This window comes from Sceloporus occidentalis, unplaced genomic scaffold (assembly GCF_023333645.1).
Source record: "Sceloporus occidentalis isolate IW3139 unplaced genomic scaffold, rSceOcc1.0.p SCAF_5, whole genome shotgun sequence".
NCBI classification, from domain to species: domain Eukaryota; kingdom Metazoa; phylum Chordata; class Lepidosauria; order Squamata; family Phrynosomatidae; genus Sceloporus; species Sceloporus occidentalis.
In genome coordinates, this window is record NW_028316985.1 from 179,294,976 (window position 1) to 179,316,067 (window position 21,092).

General features: G+C 39.7%; 1 protein-coding gene across 1 annotated transcript in view; it reads left to right on the plus strand.

Moving 5' to 3' along the window:
• Positions 1–1,247: 1,247 nt before the first annotated feature.
• Positions 1,248–21,092, plus strand: part of MOB1B (MOB kinase activator 1B) — a 48,780-nt gene continuing 28,935 nt past the window's right edge. The window contains exon 1 of the mRNA XM_089526328.1: positions 1,248–1,355. Within this exon, the coding sequence (XP_089382454.1) occupies positions 1,342–1,355 (14 nt within the window). The 5' untranslated portion in view covers positions 1,248–1,341. The remainder of the gene's footprint in view (positions 1,356–21,092) is intronic.

Genomic DNA, 21,092 nt, shown 5'->3' on the forward strand with positions numbered 1-21,092 from the left:
TAAAGCCCTACATGGCTTGGGCCCAACCTATTTAAGGGATTGCCTGCTTCCATACAATCTGCCCCATACCCTCAGGTCCTCTGGGAGGAATTTACTACAACCCTTAAAGACCAGGCTGAGGGCAACCTCCCAGAGGACAGTTTCTCCCAATTTATGGAATGTCCTCCTTGACGAGATCCATCAAATCACCAATCTAGAGAGCTTTAAAAAAGCCATTAAGACGGATCTCTTCCGGCAGGCCTTCCCGGAATAAAATATTCAGCCATGGATAAGACTTCCAATCTATGATGATTATGAGTTGGATTATTTGGATTTTAATATGTAGTTTTTAATCTTACACTGTTTAATCTTGTTTTAAGGGGGGCATTATGTACATACACATGTATTTTAACTTGTTGTATGCCGCTTTGATTGCCTGGCAGAAAGCGGGATAGAAATAAAAGATGTATTTATTATATTATTTATTCCAGAACATACAAAATACAAAAACAAAAGACCTTAAAAGATGGTCCAAAGCCCACTGCAGAAATAATCCAGTTTGAGACTGCTTCAACTGCCCTGGCTCAATGCTAGGGAATTCTGGGAACTGTAGTTTTGTTAAGCATTTAGCCAAAACTACAATTCCCAGGATTCCCTCGCTCCGAGCCAAAATATCCTCCATTTTGAGCATGGCAAAGAAGCAGGAATTTACATTGCTAGGACTGCTTTTAGCTTTTGCTTGGGCACGTCCTCCATTTTTATTCAATGTCCTCCATGTTGAGCTTGACTAAGCATGAATTTACATTAATATTAGTGTGCTTTTTTCCGCTTTTATTTGGTCCCGTCCTCCTCTGGCTGGAATGTCCTACATTTTGAGGCACGCTTTCAGGGAAACGACCTGAAAAGTCACACAAATCAACAACCACAAATAATAATAATAATAATAATAATAAATATTTTTATTTATTTTTTATCCCGCCTCTCCAATGGGACCGAGGCGGCTTACGACAGAGCAAAATGCAATACAAAATAATAATAATAATAATAAAGTATTATTATTCCCTCCAGAGCAACAATATTATAACTTCTTGATCTGGAGGGCAAAAGCTGAGTAAACGTCGGAGGAAAAGGGCGGCCTGCTCTGAGGAGGCGAGGAAGGAGGAGGAGAGGCGGCCTCCTCGGCGGCTGAAGGGAGGGAGGCTCAGTCCGGCCTCGCGTAGTCCCCGCCCCGCGGCCTCCGCGCTCCTCCGGGCCTCCTGCTGCTGCTGCTGCTGCTGCTGCTGCCGCTGCCATTGGGAGCCCAGCCGAGGCACTCGCTGTCGGTCGCCCTCAACCGCCAACGCCGCCGCCGCCGCCATCGCCATGAGCTTCTTGTTGTGAGTCTGAGGGAGCGGGAGGCCCAAGGCATGGAGGCCAGGAGCAAGGCCTCGAAGGAGGGGAAAGCCTGCCTCCCGGGCCCTCCTTGGGGCTGGAGCAGCCGGCCTTCAGGCCTGGCTCCAAGGAGCCCTGCGGAGGAAGGAAGGGAGGAAGGAAGGAAGGAAGGGGGTGCTTCTGGGGGGGAACGCCGCCACGAACCACCAGACAAGACCCAAGGCGCCCGGGTCTCCTTCGGGGAGACGTTGCCTCTGTCTGGCAGCCTTTGTGCTGCCCCTCCGCTCCCCTCAGGGCTTCCATTATTATTATGATGCCCCTTCTTTTCGCCCCAGTCTCTGTTTGCCCTCCTTCCTTCCTTCCTTCCTTCCTTCTTTTCTTCCTTCTTCCTCCCTCCCCCTTTCCTTCCTTTCTCTCTACTTTCCTTCCTCTATTCCTCTCTTTCCTTTCTTCCCTTTTTCCTTCCTTCCTTCCCACCCTCTCTCTCTTTATTTCCTCCCTCTTTCCTTCCTTCCTTCCTCTCTACCTGCTTTCCTCTCTTCCTTTTCTTCCCTCCCTCCCCCTCTTCTTCTGTCTTTGGCACATACCCTTCCTCTCCCGACCCCCTTCTGAGGTCTCTTCCTCCCCTCCAGGTGAAAATAAGGCAAGCAGGATTGAATCTTGTGTGTGGAGCCTTCTTCTCTTCACTGTCTCCCTGCCCAGGCCTCATCTTAGAAGGGAGAGCTTTTAAAGCAGGTTCTTTCTTGTCTTGCTAGTCCTTCTTCTTCTTCTTCTTGGCCATAAAAGAGGAAGGAAGTGAGTGAGTGGCTCTTGCCTGGGAGGATGTGGCTTTTGGGGGTGCCTTCTGAGGGGAAGGAGGGGGCTTGGGCTGGTAGTGTGCTCTCCCATGACTCTCTACACTCTGCACTCCAGTTTGATATCACTTTAAGTGTTGTTGTTGTTGTATGCTTTCAGGTTGTTTCTGACCTAGGACTACCCTTGTTGCAGGGTGTTCTTTGCGGGTTCACCATTGGCATCCTCCCGGTGGGTTTGCATGGCTGAGCAGGATTTGAACCCTGGTCTTCAGAGTCATAGTCCTGCACACTGGCTCCATCCTATGGAAACCTGGGATTCGTAGTTTTACGAAGTCCTTAGCCTTCTCTGCCAAAGTGTGCTGGTGCCTCGTGAAACTGCAAACCCAAGGAGTCCGTAGGATGGAGCCTGACAGTTATAGGTCCAAAATGCACTGTAGAAATCATCCAGTTTGAGACCTGGCTCAATTCTAGGGAGTTCTGGGAACTGTAGTTTTGTGACACATTTGTTCCACAATAAACTATAGTTCCCAGGATTTCCTAGCTCTGAGCCAGGGCAGTTAAAGCGGTGTCAGACTGGATTATTTTTGCTGTGTGTTTTGGACCACAGTGGTATCAAACTGCATTATTCCTGCTATGTAGATGCACCTCTAGTGCAGAAATGATTGGTTAGTTACCACTAAACCACCTCCTGTCTTAAAGGCTTGTATTATTCTGCTTTTGTACCTTGGAAAGCCTGTGATTTTCTTTTAAAGGTGATGTGACAGGTGGTGCGTCTGAGTGCTATGGTATGAATATGGTATGCCAAAATGATAACATATGTGTGTACAGTCAGCCCTCCACATTTGTGGTTTTGACTTTTACTGATTTGATTATTCACAGATTTCATTAATATGTTCTCTCTGGATCTCTAGGTCCTCCAGTGTGAGACCGTTGTCAGCTTCGGCCAAATGTCATGTTGGAGGACCTAGACATTCCAGTGCGATTTTGTGGTTAACCTCTGGCAGATCTTGACCATAGAATTGCCTTGGAGGACCTAGAGATTCCTAGAGAGGTATTCTCTCAGATTAAAAAAAGAGTGGTTTTTTATTTGTGGTCTTTCCACTTTGACGGGGTCCTTTGCCCCTAACCCCAATGAATGTGGAGGGCCCACTGTATTTGTATATGGACTGTATTTTACATTATATGAACTCCAGGGGGTTGTTTACAACCAAACTGGGGGGAGAAGGGTGTTGGAGGGAGCTTTGGTCTTGCAAGTAGCCCATATGTCTGCCTGCGCTTCCTTCCTACACTGTGGCAACAGCTTGGAGACTCCCCTGTGGTTTCTTTTTGTAGTCATAAAACGAAATGGCATCTTTTAGCTTGCTTTCCCTTCCATCCTTTTAAAGGGAAAGCAGGAGGCCTATAATCAGTCACTCTTTCTCCCAAACAGTCTCTTCTGTGACACAGATCTCTCTCTCTCTCTCTTGAGTGGTATTTGCGATTAAGTCGTTGTCAAACTTGGAGGAAGAAGGGGTTTTGTGTTGGTGTGTGTGTGTGTTTATGTGTTGTCTTTCTGTGGAAGTTGATAGTTAATGCAGCTGCTGCTGTTGTACTGAGGGGGATGGTGGCTAGACATCCTGGACAATAACCAGAGAAATCTCCTCTTTCTTTTTGGACTCTTGCATTGATGTTGTTGTTTGCACTGTTTTAGTTTTTTTAAACCCATTCTTTTAAAAGAAATATTTGCTATGGTAATAGACAAACCTCTGATTTGGTTAAAAGGGGGATTTACATGTTATGTATCTATATTTAGAAACCAATTGCATAGTACTGTACTGTACTTTGCAGCCATATAAGTCCTTTTAGGAAATGTAGAGGACACAGAGTGTTTTATAGTGGAAAATAAGCCTTCATTTTTTTGGTCCTGCAGATTGCAAATGATGCCTGCATTTTTCTTTTTGTGGAGGGTCTCTTGCTGTGAGGAGAAAAGATCAAACAGTTTTGAGAAGTGGAGACCTACAAATGAGAAAATATATATCCCCTCCTTCTGTTAAACACTGAGAAGCACTAGAAAAAAATGTATAGGACTTTGACAAGTACAGTATAAGTAGAGTCTTGTATACAAAACTAAGCCTCATTTTCAAATGTGTGTTGTGTTTCTGTATAGAAGAGGAGGACTCTTATGGCACCTTTAAGACTAAAAGGTTTATTTTAGCATGAGCTTTTGTGGATTGCCGTCTGCTTCCTCAGATGTATAATGAAGTACGTGACTGGCCTGTATTAAAACCATATGAAGTAAAAAAAAATTGACCCTTGTGGGATTGACATGCATTCTGAAATTCTCAAGCTTCTGGTTGATTTCTGTTTGGTATTGTTGTAAAAGGCAGGTGTGGGAAAGGACAGATGCTGCTACAAGTACTTACAACATAAAAATAGGCGTATCTTCCAAAGAGACAAAAATAGATGCTAGGTACTTGACATGCAAACAGTGTGTAGGGCCTATGGTCCTGCTATTTGGGTTTGGAGTTGAAAACCACAACAAGTCATCTGCAGTCCCTCCCAGTAGGAGTGGAGAGAGTGTAATTATGACAGTCAACACAAACCAGTTAAGTGACTTACAGAATAAAACACAATACAATTCTGGGAAAGGGGACATGGGTCTTGAAACAGTATACCCCTTTGTTGCAGAAACCTTCTTTCAGCCCTGATCCTGTACAACAACAGGCATTAGCAACTTGTGGCTCACCAAATGTTGTTCAACTGCAACTCCTAGCAGCCTTGAGTAGCATAGCCAGTGGCGAGGATTCCTAGAATTACGCTCCCACAAACCTTTGAAGGGCCATTGTTTTCCACTGCTGCTTTAAAACAAACTTGTATGTACAGTATATGCTTCCAAAAACCTCTGTGAATGTTCAGTAATGTTGACATAATCTTTTTGTTCCCAAACTTGACACTAAACTATTGAATGATCAATCTAGGACAAGCATTAGGAAACAAATAGGACAGTTTTCCCCTGCCAGAGTCCTCAGCCAATATGTGCCTTTGTGAATAGTGACAATATGTGCCTTTGATCATAGAAACAATGCTGTGCCACAGGCTACTTTTAAAATGGCTAGCACCATTTCATCTAATCCATTGATTCCCAACTTTTAATCTTCCAGGTGTTTTAGACTTCAACTCCCTGAAGTACTAACCACTTTGTCATACATCTGGAGGACCAAAGTTTGGGAACCACTGATTTAACCCCATGTGCTTTGCACTCTCTCTCTCTCTCTCTCTCTCTCTCTCTCTCTCTATATATATATATATATATATCTAGAGAGAGAGAGAGAGAGAGAGAGAGACATATTGTTTGTGTGTGTGTGTGTGTGTGTGTGTGTATAGTGGAATATTATCCATGAAAGCTAATACTGTAATAATTTTTTTAACTCTACTATTGCACAGTACTCTATTTTTGCCGCAACAGACCAATACAGCTACACTTGCCCCTCCGTATTTGCAGCTTTGATTATTCACGGCTTTTATTAATATGTTCTCTCAAGCATATCTAGGTCCTCCAGCACAACTCTGTGGTCCACTTTAACCAAAAATTGCACAGAAGGACCTACATAGAACACTCCACTAGGCATTTGTAGCTCCTCCAGCACAATTCTAAGGTCAATGTCTGGCAGATGTTGACAACGGAGTTGCGCTGGAGGACTTAGAGATTCCCAGAGAGGTGTTCTCTCAGGTAAAAACATATTGTTTTTCTTACTTGTGATTTTTTCCTCATTCACAAGGGTCCTGTGCTCCTAACCTCAGCGAATATGGAGGGACGAGTGTATCTCTGTTGTATTTCCAGTAATTATAACTGGAATCTACCTTTCAAATTTACAAGGAAATGGTTTGCTTAAGAAGTCTGCTTTAAAACATGCTATGACCTAGTAGAGTCATCTTTTGTGACTTTATGCTACTTTCTACACAATTAAGGCTTATGGTAGCTTCTGACTATAAGCTCTTGATATATATTTGTTCTGCTTGCCAAAGCCAACCCAAGACCCAGTAATCTAAACTCCAGTTTGAGAAAAATCCTCATGGCATTTGAGATTGATGAGAGCAGCTGACTGTTCAGAAAGATCTGGAAGTTTCTCCTTGTCTTGCAAAAAGAAATGAAGAGGGCAAAATAACTTACTGTCGTTTGTTTTGAGACTTTTAAGACCTAATTACAATCACACTACCTGAAAGATAATCTTCCCTCGTATAGTCCTGTTGGATCATGATAATCCATAAATAAGGTCTTGTCTGTGTCACATTTTGCAAAGTTCTGTGGTAGTATGACAACAGACTGATGCCTTACTTCTGGAATGACCTTCCTTCCCTTCATCATATTCTCGGCACCAATAAGCATGTATTTTCAAAGGTTTTTTAAAAAATACATTGATTTTGCATGGCTTTTCCTATCCATTAAGTAGTTAAATTCTTTTGAACTTTGTCTAGCTGAACCTTGTGATGTGTTTCTGTTTGGCTGTTTTACAATTTTTTGTAACTCATTTGTAGATTTTAAAATACAGTCGATCCTCTGTTTTTGCGGGGGATCCGTTCTGGACGCTCCCTCCGAAAACGGAGACTCGCACATATTTAAGCCCAAGTCTGAAAAAGCGGGGGCAGCTTTACATAAATGTTTTTAATATTTTTGCTTCCATGGCTAATAAGCATGATGGGAAATAAGGGTGAGAAGATAGTCTCTAACTTTTGTTCTTCAGTTCTTTTTCAAAGAGTAAAAGAGATCAGCTTTTTTCTTTCATTTCAGAACTTTGGACCTCATTGTGGTCATTAACCAAGGAGGAAGGTGTAATTAAAATATTTATGGACCACTTCTCATTTAGAAATTCCTAAACCATGTACAGTAAATTACACAACAGCAAAACATAAACATATTACAAATTAGAAGGCTTCAAACTGTACTCAGACAGTTAGTGGTTGGCAGAAACCATGATGCAGTGCTTTTAATAAGCACTAAATGCACATATCTATTTCTAAAAAGAACTCTTAATGATTTAAAAAGAAGGTGCTTCTTCCTGGTCTTCCCTCTTTGTGTAGTGTGGCTGTTGTGAGGCATCAGCAGCAGTGCTGTGAACTGCTGGTATCTTTGTGTTGTAGATCATAGGATTGTGCTGTTGGACAGTAGCATTTCATTGGAAATTTAAAAGCCATACTTTCATATAAGTCCGTTTGGCAGTATTTCTTTAAGAACAAATTACTGCATAGTTGCAGAAAGCATAGCCTGCATTTCCCAGAAAGATGTTAAAGATAGCTCTGGTAGGCGTACCATATGGCAGCATACCACTGCTTCTTAGAATTATTTTAATTGCCTACGAAAAAGAACCCCATAGTGGAGGAAAAACATACTTTTCTTAAACTCTTCATTTCTCAGTAGCTCATTTTTGTTATATCATAGACTAAGTAGCTTTTTGACCATATAAATTCCTGTGCCAAAGTTGATGGCTTTTTGCACAGAACCAAGCTTCTTTGCCAAAATCAAGTTTAAGTAATCTAAATAAATAGCACATCTAAGATTTCACTTGAATCTTGCTCCAAATATTTAAGAAGCCTCAAAAATGATAAACCAGCCTTCCTAAGCCTTTATAAACTGCTATCAGCCCTCGCGTATATGGAGCTCTAGTCCAAAATGTGCAGAGGACCATTTGTCAGAAAAGCCCTTTCTAAATTGTGTAGTTCAGATCTATTTAAGAAAACTAAAAATACTGTCTTTTTAAAAAAATCTTTCAGTTCTTCTTGCAGGCCTCTTAAATTTTGTATAATAGGAATGTTATGATGGACTTTGGGGTGAAAAGGATGGGCAAAATAAAGCGGCTTCCAGACACTTTGAAGGAGGGGTGGAAAGCGAAACTAAGTTGTTCTCTGGGGCTAAAGCTGGAGCAAAAAGAGGCTGGGATACTCTGGTTTAGTGGATAAAATGTGCATCTTCGAGGCTGCATATAAACAGCCCAGCGCCAATGCAAGGCCGTGGCAAAGCAAACAAATGAAAGTGTGACAACTCCAATTGATGTAATTACAACAACAACATATTATTATTATTATCCCGCCTTCCTCCCAGTACAGGGACTCAAGACGACTTACAAATCTAAAACAGTCCAACATACACAATCCAGACATTCCCAGCAGTGAGGCAAGGGGTGAAGGGGGGGCAAAGAGGGCATGTATGGAGTGTCTCCATGATTGTGCTTTGCCAGTGTATCACTCCACACCAGTGCCCTGTACCAGCAAAGCATTGCAAGTGAGACTGTGTGGCTGATCAAAGGAGTGGCTATCCAATGGGATGGTATCTGGGCAGGACATGGGGGGTAACTGGAGATCACAGGTGATGTGTTTGTGCGACAGTGCACATGCATGGTGGGGAAGTGACAAAAAATTGCCAGTGGCATAGCTTGATGCTGCTCTGTGGTCTGCCTATGGGTGTTCAGCCCACCTTGGGAGCGGTTTGTAATGCTGTCCTGTTAAAGTGCCGGTACGGTTCCTCCCTACCCCTGGGGAACACAAGTTAAACATGCTTTGGACTTTTAGAAATCTGCTAAAATTTGCTTATTGAACAGAAGTCAGTGCATGAGACGCACTCTTCAGGAAGCCCAAGTGTGAATATGTATGCATGCTTCTGTATAGAGATTGCAAAATCATTGTCTTATGGGAAAGTATACTGCCTGCGTCTGCTTTTGCTTACGTATTCTGTACAACATATATGCTTTCTTGGGCTCCCTTTGGTGGTGCTTGGAAATGCTCTTTCTTCCATGCATGCACATTGCTTTATAAACCAGTTAATGAGGTGTTTTATATTTGTCTTTAAATCTCTTGTTACTGCCCCAGCTTTACTGTGTGATGTATTCTGTACTAAATAAAAGCATCTTTAGAATGCCCCCCCCCCCCCCCCAATTCCACAGTATAAATTGGAAGGAAAATATCTGAATTTAACTGGTTTTTCAAACTTTACATAACCAGGGTTTAGTTTTTCCTTATTGAACAGCTACTGCAAGACCTCTGGTTGCTTCATGATGATTCATGTCTCCTTAAAAAAAACTTCCATGAGAGACTTTTTAGGGCCTTTTAACTGACATCTAGCCTACATTTCAGTGTGATTATACAGAGGAAGCTGACAAGAGAACTCCACATGGTGATTAATTAATTGTCATCAGAACACATAAAATTGGGCATTGATTTTTTCTGCTTTGGCATTTCCACAAAATGTGGAAGAATAAGATATACAGTTCTATATGTTACACTGGTGGCAGTCATAGCATTTACACTCATCCCTCCATATTCACTGTGGTTAGGGGCACAGAACCCCCGTGAATGTGGAAAACCCGCAAATAACGGAAATACTATGTTTTTACCTGAGAGAACACTTCTCTAGGAACCACTAGATCCTCTAGTGCAACTCTGTGATCAACATCTGCCAGACATGGACCATAGAATTGCACTGGAGGAGCTACAAATGCCTAGTGGAGTGTTCTCTCTAGAAATCTCTTGGTCCTTCAGTGTGACTTTTGGTTAAAGTTGACCACAGCATTGTGCTGAAGGACCTAGAGATTCCTAGAGAGAACATATTAATAACATCCGTGAATAATCATATCTGCAAAAGTCAAAGCCGTAAATGTGGAGGGATGGGTGTATATGCTATAACTGCATTTGTAGCATTTATACCCTGAACCTTCAGTACTTTAAATATTCTCAGGATAGCAGTTTCAAGAATGTAATAGTGAAAAGATGGTGCTGTTGCCATTGTTCTCTGGACTCCATTTGTTGGATTTACCATCAGTAGCATTTCCAAGACTGCAGTATTGAGTACAAGGACATCAGCCTATGTCAACTTAAAAGAAGAACAAGCAAAGAGTAAAGTGAAGGCCAAGTTGAAGATTTTTTTTTTCATGTGGCTATGTATGAACATTGTGTTGTACAGTAACAAACCCTCTAAAAGCACTCCTGCAAGGAAATTGATAAACTCACCTGCCTAATAAAAGGGAAATAATGGGGAAAGTATAAAATTGACTGGGAATCTTTAGTTAGTTTTTGACAGAAAGAATGGGGAATGCAATGAATAGTTGGATAAATATGAATTGTTAAATTAATATGAATTAATAATTTGGATATATAATTTGAAAATGATGTGTGTGTGTGTGTGTGTGTGTGTGTGTTTGTTTGTGTGTATATATATATATATATATATATATACATATACATATATATATATGAGAAGTATCCTATGATCTGTTTTGACAATATATATGATAGAGAAATACTAAGGAATGTTATAGAAAGGGTGAGAAAGAAAGCTTATAATTGTAAAATGGAATAGATCGAACTGAAAGGAATGTAATAGAAGAGGGTATAAAAGGAAGTTCGGGAAGTCTGTTTGTTTGTTTGTTTGTTTGTTTAGTTGATTCATTTCAGCCCAGTTTCTTGTCAATCTGTGTCTGCTGTGGTTATTGTTGCTAGGGTAATTTTGTATTGAAGTGTTTTAATAAATAAACAATTTTAAAAAACCCTGTTGCAATAGGTATTAGGAATTTGCGAGGGCAAAGAGAAATATAACAATGCTATCTCTGACCCACCATGTTGGCTGGTTGCAGTTCTTCTTCCTTTCGACTTGTGGAGGACAGATGTCTTTAGCAGGAAGTACCATTTTCTGTCGGGGTGATTTTGAACACATATTCTCCTTTGCAAATGTTTTCTTCAACACATGGAAGTGATAGAGGGAGTGCAGATGGTGTGTGTTTGTTCTTGTTTTCCTCCTTCATGTATTCCTTGTACTCATAAATACCTGTAATGTCTGAATAGGAGTTAAGAGACCTCTGTAAAATGTCCTGTAGCCCTGTTCCAAATGTAGCTCTTTCTGATACTGTTTTCTCACTACATGTGAATATCAGTTTTGGAACTTACTCCCTGAGATTTTTGTGAATTGCTAATTTCCAATGAACAGAGTAAAGTTTGCTGCAATTGAACTTGGACATTATGACAGACAACTTTTATTGGGAGATGGATGAGGGATTGTGAACTTGCTGCTTGTTCTTTAGTGTTGTTGACCATGATGTTCTCCTTCCACTGACTCCATGAGGTCGGAGTAGGAGCCATTGACATTCAGAATCTTTAATAATGAGATACCACAGAGCAGGATCTTGTCCTTAATGCTATTTGACATATGTGAAGCCATGGGCAGTGTCCTCCATTGGGATTGGGGCAAGGTGTCCTTAGCATGCAGATGACTTCTAGCTCAATTTCATTACATCTGAGTCAGATGTGGCTGTATATGACCTAGATGAAGTGGTTGGCTGGGTGAGGTCAACCAACAGAAAATTAATCCTGGTAAGACAGAGACAGTGAGTGAACAGTTGCTAGGTCTGGGAATTGGTTCATTTATCTATGCTGGATGTGATTACACTTCCTTACAGGGTAAACTATATAATCAGAGCACTCTTAGATTAATCTTTGTCGCTATAGAAGCCCCAATGGTCTCAGTATTACCAGCTTTGGCAGGTATTTTAACTCCAGCCATTTCATAAAACGGCTAATCTGAGCAAAGTAATCTATACATTGGTAACCTGATGGCTGGAACATTGTAATGTCCATTATGTGGGGCTGCCCTTGAAATTGGTTTGTGAACTGCTCATACAGAATGTAATCAAAAGGTTGTTCATTGGAGCTTCTTAGCAAACATAATGACTCCTTTGCTAAAAGCTCTTTGCTGGCTTCTGGTTAGGTACTGAGCCATGTTCCAGATGTTACTATTGATTTATAAGACCCAAAACTGCTCAGGGCCACATTGTTATCACTAAAAAAGACTGACTTTTTCTCATGCTTCCTCTTATATAGGTTGCTCCAGGCTTTACCGTCTCAGTGGGAGGCCCCAATCACTGTACCATCACCCATTGAGGCTTGTTTGGTCATGATGCAGGGGAGCAGTGATGAGATTTAAAAACAGTGAAACTTAGTACAGTGAAAGTGCTAAATAAATTAAAATCCTAGTTAAAACACACTGTAGTCATTCCTTTGTTATATTTCTGGATGGAAACATTTCTGTTCTCCCTTGGATATCTTTAGCTTAGGTAACATTTTAAATGGTTTATGTTTTTAACAGGTGTTCATTTTTCATGGTTTAATTAGATTTTTTAATTTTTATAATGTTGTTAATTTCTAACTTTGTTTTAACTGTTGTAAGATGCCTCAAGTCTTGAACTGAGAAAAAGACAGGGATGACGATGATAATTACAATCATTCTACAGTGAACTAACTGTTTTGGATTATTGTTCATTGGGCACAAGGAGACAGCTATTGACGTTATACTATTTCTTCCAGGAGAAGTTCCTTCTCTGTTTAAGAATTAGAAATCTGTTCAAATTAATCAAATTGATTTCTAGTTGAATTAGATTTTATGGAACCTAAGTATGTTGAGGGGCAGTTCCTGGGACAGCAGATCATTTTTACTCTTTAGAACAACAGTCTGACTGAGACAGCAGAGAGAACATCTGACACATTATTTTTTTGCTTTCATAGTAATTGAAGTCTTTGGCACATTACCCTGGTGCAGCAGTCGTTTTGAGAACTGATTTATGATGATTTGAGGTCATTGTTCATGTTTTGAAACCTATTCTAACATCTGTACATTCTACTCCTATGTTTAGCTTTAGAAGTTTAAGGATTTGCCCCAGGCTGGCAGATCCATTTCTTTGTGTTTCTCTAATAACTCTTTAAAGCTTAAATAGAATTTCTCCTGTTACCCCAGTGCTTTGGCTTCAGTACAATTAATATTGCTGTAATTCATGTACTGTCTGTATGTGTCTTTGAATAATTGTCATTCTGTTGTACAATACTTTAATCGCATGGAGGTCTTAAGCAGATGTAGACTTTTTCAAATATGCAAAGAGCTATCTTTGGCTGTACATGGTCCCCCTGCTTTCCCAGTGCGAGTCACCAACCATTTGGGAATGAATTCCAGCCCTTTCTTCATTAACCAGTTTCCATTTCCATAAATTACTTCTGGTATGAACAGTGAATAGGTGATTGTTGTAGGTTTTGATTGAAAGGGAATCCTGTTTAGCATTAACCTCATCTAATAGTTTATTATTTATTTATTCATTATTAGAAATATATCATACCTTTCTGCCAAAAGAGAAGTCAGCTAAAAGTAAAGTATTAACTAAAAACAAAGTCTCAGTTAAACTGTATCAACAGATTAGTTTAAAATAGCAACAAGAAGAAATAAACAGCAGCTAACCAGTTATAACCAACTTCTACCAACAGACCAACTTAAATGCCAAGACCTCTCTGAATAAAAGGGTCTTTGCCATTGTTGCTGAAGGACTGAATTTAAGACAGTCAAAATGGTATTGTATTCGATAGTCAACTGTCCATTGATTTCTAAAAGTTTTTTTTCTTTTGCAGTTTAAATTATGAAATACACTGTTGTAGTGGATTATAATTAACATTAGATTATATTACTTTAAAAGAGAGTTTTATCAATTACCACCACCCATAATAGTAAAAAAGGAACCCACATAAACAGGAGTCAGGAAGATAGGTATGGATTTTGGACTCCTCTCAGGTGGGAATTCTAGCCAAAACTTTGCCCAGGCTAAATACCTTTACACCTTGTTTGTGTGTGGGTGTGTGCGTGGCTTCAAGTTGCTTGTTGACTTATGGTGACCTCATGAATTTCATAGGGTTTTGTTAGGCAAGGAATACTCAGAGGTGGCTTGGCCAGTTCCTTCCCCTGAAATATAGCCTACAGCACCTGGTATTTATTGGCAGTTTCCCATCCAAGTACTAACCAAGGCTGACCATGCTTAGCTTCCAAAATCAGATGGGATCTGGCTTTTTTAGGATATTTAGGCAACTTAGTGATCCATAAATGTATAATACAGTTTTTACTTTGGCTCATTTTAGTGCTTTACTATCATCCCTCTTGGAGGGGATGTACTTATCGAACCTCTTATTCTCAACTGCCTTTGGCAGTTGGACATGTTTAAAGCAGTTGCTCTTGTTCTGCTGTGTACTATAAAGACACCTGCTCTTTATGCATTATCCCATTAATAAGAGTTTTCCATGCAGACATGATGACCTTAACCCTTTTGTCCTCATTTTGGACACCATAAATGAAATTATTATTAATGCCACAAAACTTTGTGTTTTAGCATGTTGTGTTAGGATTCAGTTTGTTAAACTTTCTTAGTACTCAAAACAGGTATGATTCTGTTACTGTTTGCATACATTTTAGAATACCCATAGGATCATAAAGTTGGAAGAGACCACAAGGGCCATCCAGTCCAAACCCCTGCCATGCAGGAAATCATAACCAAAACATCCTCCTGTATCTGTAATTTGAACTTGTTTATTTTGTAACTGTAGAGGATTGTCAGTGACATTAATAACATTATGTATACTTAATCAAGAGTAATTTCTCTGTTATCAAATGTTGGAGAAAAACAGCAAGGGGGGTCATGTTCTTGGAAGCTTACAGGTTGGATCATCTGACTTAGAGTAACCATAGCTGGAGACAGAAAATTAGGCTTGATGGATGCTTGTTTTGTCTTAAACTTGCATGTCTTGAGACTAACTAGCCCCTAAATTGAAGTTATGATTAGGAATGTATTTAATAGAGGTTAGCTTTACTCTTAAGCAATATGAAGCAGGAAGTATCAGGTTGCAGTGAAGGCTATAGATTAACAAGATGTGATGTGGTATTTCTTAAAGCAGGGGTAGGCATCCTTTTTGAGCCGGGGGCCAGGTTGCTGTCCCTCAGACGACTGGAGGGCCGAAGCTAAAAAATAAAGAATTAAATAATTTTTAAAAAATTTAAATAAAGAAAGAAACCGGGACAAATGTAGGACAAAATTTTGAAATGGTGGACACTTTTTTTTAAAAAGTAGAGGACACGCGGAAAAATTTGCTGATTTTTTAAAAAATGTTAACATAAATGCATGTTTCTGAGGCTTCTATAGACAATTGCCCCTGCGCGAGAGAGGCCAAAGGCCCCGGTGGCAATCGGCGGCAGGACCGGGCTGGGGCCGGTCCCAAGGCCTCGCCGGGCCGCATCCAGCCCACGGGCCGCAGGTTGCCTACCCCTGTCTTAAAGAATGGTTTCCTAGTAAAGATACCATATCACTGAGTTAACATGGTAAAAGTAGCTAATAGTGATAGAGAACAGAGACAGGCACTCCAAAATAATCATATAACCTTCCTACTCCTGTGCCTTTTCCTGTCCATACCTGCAGAAAAATCACACAGCTGTTTTCCTTTTTCATTCCTTACCAGTTTTTTTGTGGCTAGAAAAAAGAGTGATGCAACAATGCAAAAATGTGGGACTAATTGCAAATGGTGCATAATAAAGGTTCAGAATGCTGAACCATACTCTCACTGTATTGTAGATTACTAAAATGCTCTCCTTTTTTCCTCCTACACATTGATCAAAAATATTTTACTTATTTGTTAAAATATTTATATCATGCCCTTTATCATGAGGTCTCAGGGCAGTGTACAAAATAAATAATTTTGAACATTTTCATATTAAAGCAAACAGAATGATTTTAAAAGCTAATACAATTTAAAATCCTGTCCATATTTTGAAGTACGTGTTTTAGTATCCAGAAGCTTTAGTTTGTGTCCCCAAAGGCTTAAACAAAAAGCCACGTTTTGGCTTGGTGCTGGAAAGAAACCAGGGTTGGTGCCAGTCAGATCTTGAGGGAGGGTAGTCCACAATAATGGTGCCATAGTCAAGAAGGCCCGCTTCCATGTCCTTCCACTGTATTGACCTCACTGGCTGTACACAGAAGAGTATGCTCCTACAGGCCTCAGTTCTCTGGCAACTATATATATATATGAAGAGATGTTCATGTCCCAAGCTGTTTAGAGAAGTTTTCACAAACTGGACCTCCCAAAACTTGCATGACTTAAGCAGAGTGATTATATAATAAAAGCTTTATATGGAAGAACTGACATAATGAATCTTTGACAGATGACAGCTGGAGGACACTACTTCAAGAGACCTTGGAGAGCTACACTTCTTCTAGAGGCCTTGGAGATAGTTGTTATTGTTGTATTTATTTATATCCCACCCTTTCCCCAAAACTGGGACTCGGAACTCTTGAGTAGTTGGAGCATATAATACAGTCAGCTCCCCACATTCATGGAGGTTAAAGGTATAGTGTCCCCCCCCCCCCAATTGCAGGAGTGGAAAAACCATGAATATAAATAGGAATCATGGATATCTAGCTATCTGTTAACCAGAGAGAACACTTCTTTAGGAAGGGCATTAACCATAGAATCGCTCTGGAGAACTAAAGATCTCTTTAGCAATCCACAAATCATCAGATCTGCGAAAGAGAAATCTAGTTTAGCCTGTCACACTTGAAATAAGGCAGCTTCATGGACAATTCTTTCTACTTTGTCTTATTTTTTTCTTTTTCTATTCCTGCTTTTATATTCCCTTTCTTCTCCAGAAAAAAAAAACCTTGGGGAAAGAGAAAAACAGTACTGGCAGCCCTGTTTGGAATTCTCTAGTTGAAGACCAAAAAATGTAGATACTGGCCTAAATTTTGTTGTCCGCACTGACTTTGTTGTTGTGTGCCTTCAAGTCATTTCCAACTTACAGCAATCCTAAGGCACACCTATCATGGGGGTTTCTTGACAAGGTTTGTTCATAGGAGGTTTGCCATTGCCTTCCCCTGAGGCTGAGAGGATGTGACTTGTCTAAGGTCACCCAGTGGGTTTCATGTACTGACTAGACTGAGCAAGCCAATCAACTGAATGGGATTTACCTATGTATTGACTCACTATTCAGCAATTGATTGAATGGTTCTACTTTAGTTGGGAGTAACCAGGCAGAATGCCAGCTTGCCTTTTTAATATTTGTGCAGAGAGTATATTACTGGCAGTACTTTGACATACATGATTCATCATACGATTTGTTGGCAATACATTTTTGCTCTTTTGGGCTGAGAGTGTGTGCAAACGATGTAGACATGGGCTGGTGTACTTGATCATATTCTAAGCAAGAATGGTGAATACTTCATACTCGCCCAAACTAATGCTGCCTCTCCTTTTTTACTCCTTTCCCTTCAATGGCTAGCAGGGAACATTTTGATCCTTAAGTCTTGGTTTTAGTATTTTGATCTTACACTCTCCCCCTAAATATATATATATATATATTGGAATGGCTTCTATTCCAAGTGTTTGGCCATCAAGTGAATTACTTTCAGATTACTTTCCCTCGTCAGTTCTTAGTTTTCCATCATTCCTAGCTAGCTCCCTTTTTTCTTTAATCATTCACAATTCTTTTCTTTTCAGGCTCTGTGAAAGCTGTATATTTACATTTTCCAGTTTTCTATGAGAACAAACATATCAGTTTTCATTAGCCACCCCCTTCTTTTTAAAAATTACATGAGTATGATATATGATGGTGCTAGTTATGGAGCAGAAGTAACTCAAGTGTAGCATAGTAAAAAAAATCATTTGGCAGACCTCTATGCTGCAACTTGCTCCTTTTAAATGCTTTAATCATATATGACTGTACCTAGAGGTTGCTATCTGAAGATTTATTTATACTAAATAACTGCATCACTTTTCTATCACTTTGACTTCATCTTGTGGGAATCTGGGGATTAATAGATTGGTTGTATGTCTGTATGTGCCATAAACTTTGCCTGTTCATTTATGAATTTAATAGAATTTTCTTAGGCAAGGTTAGATACTGCTGGTGCTTGCCAACAGAATGGGAGTCATAACTGTTCAAGTAGTATATCACTTTGCTGCTACCTACTGTGTAGTGCAAATACAGGAGGAATCTTCGAAATAATATATTGCCAGGGAAGCCATGAGTGATGGAAAATGTAACTAAACAGCAAAGGAGAACTTTCATGATTGTCTATACATCCAGTGGTTAAGAACTCTGTTACATTTACCACTTTGAGAATAAATGGTCCTAAATAATCAAGGATTATTTCTGTGTTCTTTTGCAGAGTTAAAAAGGCTTTTCTTATTAAAGTAAAAGTTCTTGGTTTGCTATCTTGAACACTCTTACTGGGAAGTTAAGAGCTGTTGAACTCAGATTTACATAAGATATTGCTGGATCTTTTATCAATATTGCTATTTTATAATATAATGAAGAATCTTTTACATTTCCTTAATTCTCTGTATTGCTCTTCTACTATTACTATTTTCTTTCATTCAAATGTGAATTTAAAATCACGGATCACTTCCTCCATTCTTTATCTTTAGCAGTTTCTGCTTTTCCTTCTTCCTGGCTGTTTTGTCTTGTCTCTTTCCTCTTTACAGCCCATTTCTATAGGGTCCCATCCTTTATTGAAACAGTTTTGGAACTCCTCCTTTCAAGATCCTTAAGTGTTTATGGCCTCTCTGCTGAGGCATTGTGAAATATAATTGTTCAGAGCCATTCTCTTGAATAAAGAAGATGCCTTATTTGTAGTTGTCAGTAGAAATCATAATATATCTTCCTCCACTCTTGCACTCCCTACCTATCTGCATCTATATGAGTATTATCTTTGGCCTTGTTTTCTTTTGACCTCTCCTGTTGTAGAATGTCACAGTGGTATATTTTTTGCATGTCTGATTGTATTGTGATGTGCTGTGGTAAGAGAGAACATTGTGTAAAAGTAGTACCATGTACAGTTTTGTGTTAACAGTGACCAGACTTGGAAGACCTTTCTGAAATCCTCGAAAGAGCTGCTCCCGTGCCTCCACTCACTGACTTGAGTCTTATAGTAAACAAGATAAAAATAGGCCCTACTGCCAAATTACAACTTAAACTTCCTTTGGCTGGTTTATATAGCACAAACTTCTTGGTCTCATGCATTTGGTACACATGACAAACACTTTCTGTCCCCTTTCTCACATATTCTACAGCAATAACTGCTGAGATTTTTGTTTCTCAACAGCAACTAGCTGTGGGAAAGTGATACTCTTGGAACTGGAATCACCATTACCAGAGATCTCTGCCAAGATCACTGTTTTCCTGCAACTACTGGTAATGGGAATTTTACCAGTCTTGGCGTAATAGTAGTCCTGGAAGCCAGGGAACATGGCTTCTCCTTTCTTCCTCCCCATTCCACGCCTTCGTCTGGTCAGCTGGGATTAGAGGTGTAACATTTCTAAAAACAAACAAACAAACAAAAAAACCTTGAAGCCATGGGGGGGGGAACCCAGAAGTTTTAGGAAAAACTGGGAAATATTCAATATTAAAACCTTTACAGATCACTGCAAAGGAGAGACCACCCTGTGAACAAATTAATACTTTGAATTGTAAGGAAGGCCTATATTATAGTCAGTGAACTTTGTCTTTTGCTTAAAAGAAGAGGCCACACATCAAATGAATAGTAGCGGCACTGCAGGGATATATCCAGAGCAGCACTGTAATGCACTCAGCCCTCTTTATCCAAGGATTCTTTATCCATAGATTCAACTATCCATGGTCTGAAAATATTTTTTAAAAATACAAATTCCAGACAGCAGACCTTGATTTTGCCATTTTATATAAGGGACACCATGTTACTATGCCATTGTATTTCATGGGACTTGAGCATCCATAGAATATGGTATCCATACAGCAAGTACATTTCCATGGAGTGTCCTGGAACCAAACCCCAGTGGATACCAAGGGGACATGGTTATTGTTAAGAAATAAGTGTGAGGCCCTTAAATATGAATTTGATTACAGGTATTTTAAAATAAAAATAATTTTGAAAGCTTTACGCTCTCAAAGTTTTGAAATTTGTTTTTAAAACATGTAGTAAAGGCCCCATGTAGTGCATAAAGGCAGTGTCCTCTCACATGTTGCTACAAGTATTTTAAGATCCCTTGGAGTGCTTTTGGACCAACTGGAGGATAAGATTTTTTTTAAAAAAAAATAGCCTAGCAGTACTACATTGCCACCCTACATTTACTTCTTGTAAATAAGGCTTACTGCCAGGTAAGTGTAGGGCTACTGCCTTTATTAGCAATTTGAGCAATTAATGATGATTGTGCTTACAGTGAATCACAATTTTGTATCATTATACTATGAAGAAAAACGTCATTTCTCTTCTGTTGGTAGACAGTTGCAAAGGTATACTGCATCTCAGGTGTTGTACTTTTTATCTAAGCATGGATGATACTTTCATAAGTTTATTTTTCCAGAGGTACTTTGATTGTTGCTCAGTGAGAACTGTTAATAAGACAAAACTGTTTCATCAACAAAGAAAGATGAAAGAAAATGGAGAGTAATATAAAAAATATACCGCCACAGCATTTTTGATTTTTTTACAACTAGTGTTTAACTGATTCCAGGAAGTCTCCTTTATTTAATTGTTTCATGCAGTATCTGGCAGCTGAATATGTTGGAACTGGAATGCAGCAGTTACTAAATATATACACATACCTGAAGGGTCCTGATTATACTCTGTATGTGCTGAAAAAAGTTCTCTGCTCAGCCTTTGTTTTGGGCAGGCAGCCAAAAAGGGGAGGTATTGTTTTGAATCAGTAATTTGGAGTAGCAGGCAGATGAATTTCCTGTTAACCTCCGTCTCAAGGAGAGTAATCTCTTTAACAGAAATCTTAGGCCCTGCATGTGAAGTTGGCATTTTACTATAAAAATTCAGTTTGGCTTCTGAGGAAACAAGATGGCCCTGTTCAAAGAAATGTTGATTTCCTAAACTGTTTTGGGCCATACAAAAAGTGCAAAAGCCAGAGTGGTGTAGTGGTTTGAGTGATGGACTGGCACTTTGGGAGATGAGGGTTCAAATCTTTACACAGCCATGGAAGGATGTCTGCCCAAGCGTCCAGGAAGACCCCATTACATGTTCAGAGTACTCAAATTTGAAATTGCCTTTAAAATAGCTAGAATCTAGTTCAGCTGGCTGTACTGCTAGCATGTGGGTGGAGATGAACTGAACTTGTTGTTAACTGCCCTTGTGTTGGCCTCGATTCAAGGTG